The 10,980-nt window shown below is 35.7% G+C and overlaps 1 protein-coding gene, 1 long non-coding RNA gene and 1 pseudogene across 2 annotated transcripts; 1 reads left to right on the plus strand and 2 right to left on the minus strand.

Annotated features, from left to right (window-relative positions):
* Positions 1 to 102: 102 nt before the first annotated feature.
* On the plus strand, positions 103 to 1,469 carry LOC112015563 (dof zinc finger protein DOF4.6-like; annotated as a pseudogene).
* Positions 1,470 to 4,646: 3,177 nt separating this feature from the next.
* LOC136063921 (uncharacterized) lies at positions 4,647 to 6,730 on the minus strand. Its single transcript, XR_010625571.1, has 3 exons — positions 6,621 to 6,730; positions 6,414 to 6,488; positions 4,647 to 4,908 (listed from the first exon to the last, which is right to left on the minus strand). It is a non-coding gene; the product is annotated as an uncharacterized LOC136063921 (long non-coding RNA).
* A 54-nt stretch (positions 6,731 to 6,784) lies between these two features.
* On the minus strand, positions 6,785 to 10,961 carry LOC136063919 (uncharacterized). The gene is made up of 3 exons (XM_065764963.1): positions 10,928 to 10,961; positions 8,527 to 9,125; positions 6,785 to 6,886 (listed from the first exon to the last, which is right to left on the minus strand). Exons 1-3 carry the CDS (start codon positions 10,959 to 10,961, stop codon positions 6,884 to 6,886), a joined length of 636 nt encoding a protein of 211 aa, XP_065621035.1. The 3' UTR covers positions 6,785 to 6,883.
* Between the last annotated feature and the right edge of the window lie 19 nt (positions 10,962 to 10,980).

The following is a 10,980-nucleotide window of genomic DNA, read 5'->3' on the forward strand; positions in this document are numbered from 1 at the left end:
CATACATGACGTCCACCCAAACCGTCTTAAACATTCGTTTTCCTGCTTTTATAACCAGTTTCAAGGAAAGCAGCTCATTTTTACTCTCTTAGAACACATAATTTCCTTATTTCCCTTATCTTCTTTCAGTTGCAACATCCATGGACACTGCTCAATGGCCACAGGTAGATAGATCTATATCAGTTGGTCTTTTGGTTTTCGATTCTGTACACAACGCTGTAATTTTCTTTCTTTGTCTTGCTAGCTAGCTTTTCTAGATGTTTATTGGGTACTTTTTTGGTAAAAAAAGATGATGGTGTTCATAGCTAGTGTGTCTAAGTCCCCACCTATTTGGATTTAGTTCTTATCAGTTCTTCAACATGTATTTCACTTTATCTTTCTATTTTGTGTATATGATAAAGAAGAAGAAACCCTTTTTTCTTTTTTAAGTGTAAAAGCAGCTAACTTGTTTTGCTTTGCTTGTTTTGTTTGTTTTTTAGTTTCTGATCTTTCCTTGATCTTGAAGTTCTGGTTTTTTTCTTTATGGCTGTTTTCATTTTTTTTTTCATTTTTTGCTTTTGTTTCTTACTGTCTTCCTATAGGAGATTGTGGTGAAACCAATAGAAGAGATAGTCTCCAACACATGTCCAAAGCCTGCAAGTTTAGAAAGGAAAGCAAGGCCTCAGAAAGAACAAGCCCTAAACTGTCCAAGGTGCAATTCAACTAACAACAAGTTCTGCTACTACAACAACTACAGCCTCACACAGCCTAGATACTTTTGCAAGACTTGTAGAAGGTATTGGACTGAAGGTGGTTCTCTTAGAAACATTCCTGTTGGTGGGGGTTCAAGAAAGAAGAAGAGGTCAGCCTCTTCTTCTTCTAATTCTTCCTCCTCTAATACTTCATCAAAAATAAGCTTCCTGATTTGGTCACACCCCAAAGCCTGTCACAATCTTCCACTCAAAACACTAAGATCCATGAAGGTCATGATCTAAACTTGGGTTTCCCAACCACACAAGAGTTCAGAACTATCACAGAATTGGTTCAAGTACCTAGCATTAATAATGATAACAGCAACAAGAACCAAATTTCTGGTACTTCTTCTACTACTACCAATACCACTACTGCATCTCATCAACTTTCTGCTTTGGAGCTTCTTACTGGAATTACTTCAAGGGGTTTCAATTCCTTCATGATCATGCCAGTTTAGGATCCAAACTCAGTTTATACATCTGGGTTTCCTCTAGTACATGATTTCAACCCAACTCTAAATTTCTCTCTGGATGGGCTTGGAGTTGGAAGTGGGTATGGGAGTTTCCAAGGTGTTCAACAGAACAATGGCAGGCTTTTGTTTCCATTTGAAGATTTGAAACAACTCTCAAGCACCCCAAATGGTATTGAACAAAACAAAGAGCAAGGAGATTCAACTGGGTATTGGACTGGGATGCTAGGTGGTGGATCATGGTAAAGAAAGATAAAAGATAGCCTGGGTTTTTGTTGGTGTTTTTTTTTTTTTTTTTCCTTTCTTCTTTTAATTATGGGTCTTAATTAACCTTCTATTAATTGATGGGTTACTTGTCTGGATTTTTCATAGCTAACAGATATGATACATGGGTTTTTTTCCTCATTTTGTTAATTTCTCTATTTACTATTAATAATTAATCTAATTTCTCTTTGATGAGCATGGTGGGATAGATTTTGAAGCTTATTTTAGATTGGCTTCGGAGAAGGGCGAGATGGGATATTCAGTAAGGGTAGAAGATCAACATATGCCCATATTTTTTACGGTTAAGAGGTAGAGAAGGCATGCAACATGCCCTTCATTTCATGTAATTTCTTCTATCACAAATCAAGATAGAAGAAGGGAAACCGACCATATATTGTATAATGTGCAAGTCATTCTTCATCCAAATTATTATGTAAATGTGCAAGTTTGTGAGGAGTTTCATGCATGAAAAAAATGCTTTGTAAAACCAAGCTGAACAGGCTGCCATGAGCCAACTATTCAAATCACTCAACCAAGCTGCTCAAAAAGAGGTTGGTGAAGAGCAAGTAGTACAGACAAGTTTTGTAATTAACTCTACCTAAAATGTTTTCCTATTGTGGTTCAACAAAAAATTGACACTCAGTTGCTCACTAAAGCAAGTCTTACGTGACCAACGCAACAGAAAAGGAAGTCAAAACAATGTCAGTAAAGGGAAAGATGTCCTTATTGAATTTGGTTTTATAAGGACAAAAACAAGATTGTCAAGGTTTATGGAAAGGATAAACTGGCCTGTCACATGACCCTGGCTTCAAGTGAATGGCTGAAAACGATTCTAAAATTACCACAAGTACGACAGCAATGTTAGGTTTGATACCAGCTTCAACCTAACTCACTTTTGCCAACATTCATGGAAACTATTAGCTAAGAGCCTATGCCGAAGCTTTGGTGTAAATTAATTTAGGACCAAGATTTGCCAGTATAAGCCTTGGTTATTTTCGCAATCTCACTTGCGTAAGAGCTTTACGTTTGATGTATGACAGAATAAAAGTCAGTTTTAATTATTTGTTAACTCTTTATTATATATTTTTATGTAATTTTCATATACTTAGATATTATTTGTTTATTTCCTTATCTGTACCAGTATTAGGGTGCATAGGAAGAATTTAATTACAATCAATTTAGAAGTTCTTTTACTTGGTAAAAAAGTTGTATGAAGTCTATATAGTTAGCCTTCACAATGTAATATGAAAATCATTATCAACAAATTAAATGTCTTCTGAGGCTTTTTCTATTATTCTTCTTTGTGAACTTGAACCTTAAACATTTAAAGATTGTGTCAAGTTAAAATGAGTTTTATCCCTTTCATAGAAATCTGAAAGTGTACAAATTGCCACATTATTAAAAGATTTAAATAACGTAGCAAACTACATATCTTTAGATTCTTAAAATCTAAATTAAATCATAAGGGTATTCGCATTAATTTGTGTAAAAATTTATGTTAATTTTAGGATAACATACTTTTTCTATTTTACTTAACTACTTTTTAAAAGTATTCACATCAAATGATCAATTCTAAACTCTATTTCATTAAAATATCAAATTTTAAATTGAACTGTAAGAACATTCACAATACATGATGGTAATTATTTATTAACTGTAAGAACATTCACAATACATGATGGTAATTATTTATTAACTGGCTGAATACATGAGCTTTATATTTTACAGAAATTCTATACCTTAGTTGACGTAATTTGGTTCAAGGATGTCTCCAATTGATGCTCAAGTTGCTCCAGCTCCTTTGTGTTTAATGAGCCCAATTCTTCCCCAAGGAGATTTCTACAACGTTCAAGATCAAGAATTCAAAATAAATTCTACTCAATCTTGCTGCTTGTACAGATTGTTTGGTAAGCAAATATCAACACATAACTTGCAGCTTAAGTTGAACAAAAATTGTTTCTTTGGGTTTGTAAATTGGGCACACTCAAAAGAATAATATCCAAGTAACACAATAAAAGGCATTAATCAATCTGCACAATTAACGACTGTGGATTACCTCTGAGCTCGCTGTAGAACCTCAACTTTTGCTTTTAGCCTCAAATATTCCTGGTAGCTGCTCTGCTTGGGAACATAATGAACATAATCAAGTTTTGTCATGACAAGCAAAATTGCTCCAAAAGAACATACATATGGGCCAAATGTCACATTGAATATGCATAAAAAATCATGTCAATAGCGTGCGTAAAATATGATAATTTTTGGATAAAAATGTCTTCTTCTGGAAAAAATATCATAAGAGACTATCTCATGGAGCCTTCCTCTCATAATATATAGGTCTCACAAGTGTGTGGAGTCCACCAAATATAAGTGGCATTCTATAAAACAATATCATGTGTATAATCCATATATTGACGATGTCATATTTAGTATGAGAGGCATGAGTGAAAACTTCAAGCTACCTGAGTCTCATTGATTGGTCGGCTGGCTTCCAATGCACTATAACTGCACTTTTGCTACTTTTCAAGTGTTTTCAACATGCTAAGATGGAAGGGCAAATTAATCAGAATGAGTCCATTTGTTTAATAGCTAGCTAAAATTTCAAATACTACAATATATAAAAGAAATAAAAATACCATTTAATTACTACATCGTTAAAGCAAGATGCTCAATATGTGCGTGTATATATAATACAATTGGAGTAAGAAGAATCACTACAAAAAAAAGGGGCTATAGCCACATTTGAAAAACGCAGCTATAGACCCTAAAAACGCAGCTATAGCCTATAGCTGCGTTTTTATAGCCGCGTTTCCAAACACAGCCTATGTGGCGTGGCTATAGCCCCCTGCGGGACCTAGAGCTGCGTTTTATACACCCTAGAGCTGCGTTTTCCCACAACCCATAAGCTGAATCCTATAGCTGCGTTTTTGTAAAAAATGCAGCTATAGACCCTCTTTGGGCTGCGTTTAAAACACAGCTGTAGGCTCAAACCTGTAGCTGCATTTTCTAAAACGCAGTTTTAGGCTGCCCTGTAGCTGCGTTTTCCAAACCCAGCTAAAGCCTCTGATATGGGTTTTGTTTATAGCTGCATTTATAAAAACGTGGCTATAAACATTTTTTTCCCTTGCTAAATTTCAAATTCTTGCCCAAATTTGCATGAAGAAATACAAAACAAGTTCCCAACAAATACTTAATATATACTAATTTTTTTGAAGTTCATTGCCAAAATTTTGCTAGTTCCCAACAAAAAATATATAAGTTTGTAAGTTCTACTGACAAAAAATCCTATACATCACAAAAAATCTTTACAAGGAGTTTTTTACATTCTAATTGCATGAAGAAGTATAGCCATAGCCAGCAAGCAGCAACAACACTTTCCAACTGACCTCAAAGTTCTAGTCTTGCCATGCCTGCCATCACTTCGATCCCTACAGTAAGCTTGCTCCCTGCAGATATTTAAGGTTCAAGTCCATAAAGAACAAAATTTGAGACCAAAAAACACAAGTAGCAAACCATTTTCCTACACTCACAAAGTTAAAAAGAACCATTTTTCACAAACAAACACAAGTAGCAAACCATCTTATGCTTTGTAATCACTTGTTTGAACTCTTGGATATATTTTACATAATAAATTAAGCTCATGTTCCATACCTATCTCACAAATATATGTGTTTAGTCATAATTGGTGCATAATAGAATTGATAACGATTAGACCTAGATGAAAGTGATGTTAGATGTATAAATTAGTAAATGTGCCATATCGTACAATTTTAAAATCAGGACCAGCTAAGAAAAAGCAATAAAAACTACAACTTATTTTCCACAAAGTTATCCGACTTCCCTCCCTCCAGATTGTCTTAAAACACTCACTCGTACGCAGCACTTACCATGCAACATGAATTCAGTAGGAAGGATAAAACTAATAGTCAAACCAAGAAAATGCTCTATTACAATCTAGCTAGAACAAATTAAATCGGGCTTCTAAGTTCTAACACATGACTTGGAACTCCTAGAGAATTTGTAAGTCAAAATTTTTCAATTGATTAAAAATTTAAAAGAATGGTTTATATTCATCCAAATCTAGATATTTGTCGCCAGCAAGCCAATCTCTAGATTCTCTAGAGTGTAGAGAATAGACAAGAATTAATTAAAGGGCACATGCACATGAGTACATCAGTACACACATAAAGGTAAGCTCACTCCCTTTTAATGAACTTGGTGATAGAGATACCCAAGCCACAAGTCGATATCAACTGAACCTAAACAGTAGCCTTGAAACTTGTTCCTCATGCAAAGCCCTTACTCACCATGTTACAAATACGTGTCCAAAACTCACACCCTCCACCTCTCTATATATATTAAACCACAACTTTATTTCTCAACTTTTAGTTGGCTCCTTGAGCTCTTTAGCAAAATTGCCAAGCGCATGGTAAATTTTGCTAGAGAGCTTAAAGTTCTTTAAGCCCCTCCTCATTGCAAAGCTAGACAGACAGGCGCCTAAATATATCAAGTTCATATATTGCAAATCATGTCTATGAGCAACACCCATCTAGTAGCTCCATTAAGCAAAGGCACAGGTAATATTTCTTGCAACATAATCTGACTTTAACAGAAAACAGAATGCAGATTTTGCCTACTATTGTGTAAATATTTCTACTCAAAAAAAATCAGAAAAGGAGAAAGAATGAACATCTTTAATTTAGATGCATCACTACCAAAGATCCACTCCATCTACATAGGTATTACCCAAATTACATGTCCAAAAGCTATAAGTTTAAACAGTTCATTGGATTTCTTTTCGCCAAAATAACAGGAAATCATGTAATACACAAAGCAAACAGAAAGCAATGTTGTGTTCTTCTAAGAGAATAAGAAATCAAAACACCAAACACCATCCGTTTTACTTATAGTAAAAACTAAAAAGCGCATGTTTATGGATTAAAAATCTCACCCATCTATACGAAACCTTTCTCGAACATCAATGAGGTGTACACCTCATTGATTCTACAAAAGTGCATGTGGATCCCTTTTCAAGCCCCAAATAAAAAAGATTAATTAGTGTCTTACTCCATATACAAAAAATTATATTGAGTGTACATTTATTCTTCACATAAATTTCTATTACAAATTAGTACTAATTCTTCACATTATTTAGTACCTTCCTTTTGGTGCTAGCTACGTGGATAATCTTCATCTTTGAAATAGGCTCCTCCAGGTCCAGAATCTACAATTATCCATACACCACAAAGCTATACAATTTTGGACCAGAAAAAAATAATGAAATGTCATATTTGCCAAATTCAGAAATTACCTTAATATAATCGAAGAGGAACTCAAAGCGAGAACACTTGCTGCCCTTATTAGACGGACTTCGCAGCATAATAAAGGACGACAAGACATCCAATGCCCTTTCATAAGAACTCACTGAACATCAACAACCACATAAAAAAAAGAAGCAATGGGTATGTTTTTCATATATCAAACACACATATTTATCAGATAAAAGACACCATGTCATAGAAATACCCAAAATTGAAACCCGAAACCAAAAATCAAAACAAAAAAATTTTAAAAACTTACACACACACACACACACACACAAATATTATTCAAAAAAAAAAAAAAAACTTTAATTAAAGTATAAGGGGATTTTTGGCGGGCAGGGGGTGGGGCACTCCACCTACATGAAAATATGTGGTTTGATAAAATCACATAATACAAATGAATTTGCATCTGAGAATTAAGACCCACTGTCATACAAGCTAGATCCCACCCTCTGTGTCAGCTGGTCAACACCTGTCCTAGAAACACTAAATGAATTAAGCGTATAGCTGACATTGAGAGAAATCAAGTTCTATCAAAGGAATAGATTGAAACCACTAAACTACTAAATTAGTCCTAGTAAATGGGCCAGACATAGGCCCATGCCACCAAGAGACCATATATCATGTGAGGTGCTACCGAGAGACCATGTATCATTAAATTCATTGGCTGTGTAGTGAGGGAAGACAGGGGACCATTTTATTATTTACTACTCTGATTTCTCTTCAAAAGGCACTTTTTAACATGCACACAAAAGTTGCAAAACAATGCATAAAAGAACTCTTCTCTACAAGATAAATTTTTTTACTTTATGACATTTGAGCAACCATGTTTAAAGCATGCACCTTCTCAAAAAAAAATATATGTTTAAAGCATGCAAAGAGAGGAAGCAGGACAAATATGCTTACTAGTAGTGATGGAATTAGTTAAAACCACACATATGGAGCCAGAAATATAAACATTGATTTGAAAGTTTTAAACCCATAATTACCAGCCAACCAACAAGAAGTGAGAGCTCTCCAATAGATGACAACAAAATTGATCCAAAAAATGACTTCAACCAAAAATAATATAATAAATCAAACAAGGAATTGATTATATTGATTTTATGCCATTCTCCCCTAACCTTTAGGAGAACCTGCACAGATAAATAAATGCCATAATTTTTTTAAAAGTAAGCTGCAAAAATAACACTTGTAGTCTATACGTTTACATATTTATGTACCATCATCATCCACAAAACTAATTTTTAATCAAAGTAATAAATAATACAATTCCTATAAAACAATAAACAAAAAAACACATTGACACCATTTGGGTAACCAAAATGTTTGAGGTAATATGAACTTTTAAGTGCTTGGTTGTCTGTTGCTTTAAAAGTTTGGAAATAATTTGTATTTGTTAATAGTAGAGATTAATATTGCAGTTATAGCCCATTGTTATGTACTAAATTCAGGAAAACAAAGGAACGCAAAGGACACAAAAAATTTCTCGAATTTTTTCATAAGTACTGACGTGCAGAGCAAACCCAATACTTAAACCTGTTCCTCCACGAGCAAAAAATAACCACAACAATTTCCATACCTCTTATGAACTTACAAAGCAATCACCCAAAAACACATTCAATCACAAAAGCAGAGCAAACCCAGTTACTCAAACAATGCATGCATATATTTCACAAATTCAACAAGCAAAACCCAATTAACATTTGAAATACAAAATCACACAAAACCAAATTATACCTCCGGATGGTACTGGAGGCCATAAAACCTCTTAACCCGGTTCTCAAGTGCAGCCACCGCACCCTGCTGGCTCCGCGCAACGACTTCGAACCCATCAGGCAACCTAGCCACCTCATCCCCATGGCTCATCCACACAAGCTGCCTATCCCCAACTCGTTTCGACCCGTAAAGCGTGGCGCTCTTCTCCACCCCAATCTCCATCCTCTCATACTCCTGCTTCTTTCCAACCCTGACCTCGCCGCCGAGCCTCTGAACAATGAGCTGCAGCCCATAACAAATCCCCAAAACCACGACGTCGTTGGCCTCGGCCCATTCGGGGAACTCAGGCAGAAACGAAGGGGAATCGGAGGTGTGGACGGAGTGGGGTTCGCCGGAGAGGATGACGACGCATGGGTTGAGAGAGGCAATGGCGGAGAGCGGGGAAGTGCCAGAAATGCAGAGGGAGAAAATGGAGAGGGATCGGATTCTGCGCGTGATGAGATGGGTGTATGAGGTTGTTTGAGAGCACGGCGGCGAGAGGTTGTGAGGGCACGACGACAGGATTAGGGATCGGGGAGCTAGGTTGAGAGAGCAGAGAATTTTTTTCAAAGATATCGGGTCTGTGTTGAAATTTAGGATTTTTTTCGATTTATAGCAATCTTAGAGCTGCGTTTGATTAAACGCAGCTTAAACATACCTGGAGCTGCGTTTGATCAAACGCAGCTTTATAAATGTTTAAGCTGCGTTTATTAAACGCAGCTCTAGACGTTTTTAAGCTGCGTTTTAATAAACGCAGCTCTATTTTAGTTCAAGCGCTCTAGGATATATTAAAAAAAAGAAAAAAAAAAATCTCCGGATAGGTCTAAAGCTGCGTTTTCTTTAGTAAAGCAGCTATGGGTCCGTTTGGATAGCACTTATTGTTGCTGAAAGTTGCTGAAAACTGATTGTTGCTGAAAACACTGTAGCAAAATAATTTTTAAATGTGTAAATAGTGTTGTGGGACCCACTTTTAATATTAAATATTGCGTAAACAGTGCGTGAACAGTGTGTGAACAGTGTGTGAACAGTGAATTTTGTCCCCCCAAAGTCAAAAATGCCGGCCAAAAAAAAAAAAAAAAAAAAAAAAAAAAAAAACAGGCAGAAACGAAGGGGAATCGGAGGTGTGGACGGAGTGGGGTTCGCCGGAGAGGATGACGACGCATGGGTTGAGAGAGGCAATGGCGGAGAGCGGGGAAGTGCCAGAAATGCAGAGGGAGAAAATGGAGAGGGATCGGATTCTGCGCGTGATGAGATGGGTGTATGAGGTTGTTTGAGAGCACGGCGGCGAGAGGTTGTGAGGGCACGACGACAGGATTAGGGATCGGGGAGCTAGGTTGAGAGAGCAGATAATTTTTTTCAAAGGTATCGGGTCTGTGTTGAAATTTAGGATTTTTTTCGATTTATAGCAATCTTAGAGCTGCGTTTGATTAAACGCAGCTTAAACATACCTGGAGCTGCGTTTGATCAAACGCAGCTCTATAAATGTTTAAGCTGCGTTTATTAAACGCAGCTCTAGACGTTTTTAAGCTGCGTTTTAATAAACGCAGCTCTATTTTAGTTCAAGCTGCGTTTTTTAAACGCAGCTCTAGGATATATTAAAAAAAAGAAAAAAAAAAAATCTCCGGATAGGTCTAAAGCTGCGTTTTCTTTAGTAAACGCAGCTATATATCCAATGGTGGAGCTGCGTTTTTCTAAAACGCTGCTCAAACAGTACTCTGAAGCTGCGTCTATGAAAAACGCAGCTTAAACAGTACCCTGAAGCTGCGTTTTTAAAAAACGCAGCTCCAAAACGCAGCCCCACTGCGCATTTTTTGTAGTGTAATTTATGTTTGTGGGTTTGAAATGATATAACTACTATTAAAATGAAAGATAAAAATGTAGTGGTTTTTTAAAAATCTCATTTACTTTATATTGGAGGATAAAAGTGATATAACTTGTAACAAGAATCTTATTCAATTTGATTTTTTTTTTTAATTAAAAAAAATTTAGAGATTATATAAAGTTCCAAATTTACAATATATGCATTTATTTTGCGACATAAATAATGTGTGAAATTTAAAAAATATAAAAGAGGAATAATTGTTCTTTCATTGTATCTAAGGTTGTGAATTTGAACATTTGATCTAGAATCTATATATCAGGAAATTATTGTGTACTCCTGGAATATTATAAATGCGTATTCTCTCTTCTTACATAAATAGTGAGTTTCACTAATTAAATTCATGGTAGGATCCACTATTTATGTGAAATGAGGGAGTATGCATTTTTTTTTTGAGGTCAATCGAGAGGTTAGGGTATTTTTTTCTTCTGTGTAGATGTGTTTTTTTTTTTATACTTAATGTTGAAGCTGCGTTTAATGGTTAAACGCAGCTCTAACCATTACCTGAGCTGCGTTTGGAAAACGCAGCTCCGGACATACTTGAAAAAGAAAAAAAA

This window comes from Quercus suber, unplaced genomic scaffold, assembly GCF_002906115.3.
Source record: "Quercus suber isolate HL8 unplaced genomic scaffold, Cork oak 2.0 scaffold_596, whole genome shotgun sequence".
Lineage (NCBI taxonomy): Eukaryota > Viridiplantae > Streptophyta > Magnoliopsida > Fagales > Fagaceae > Quercus > Quercus suber.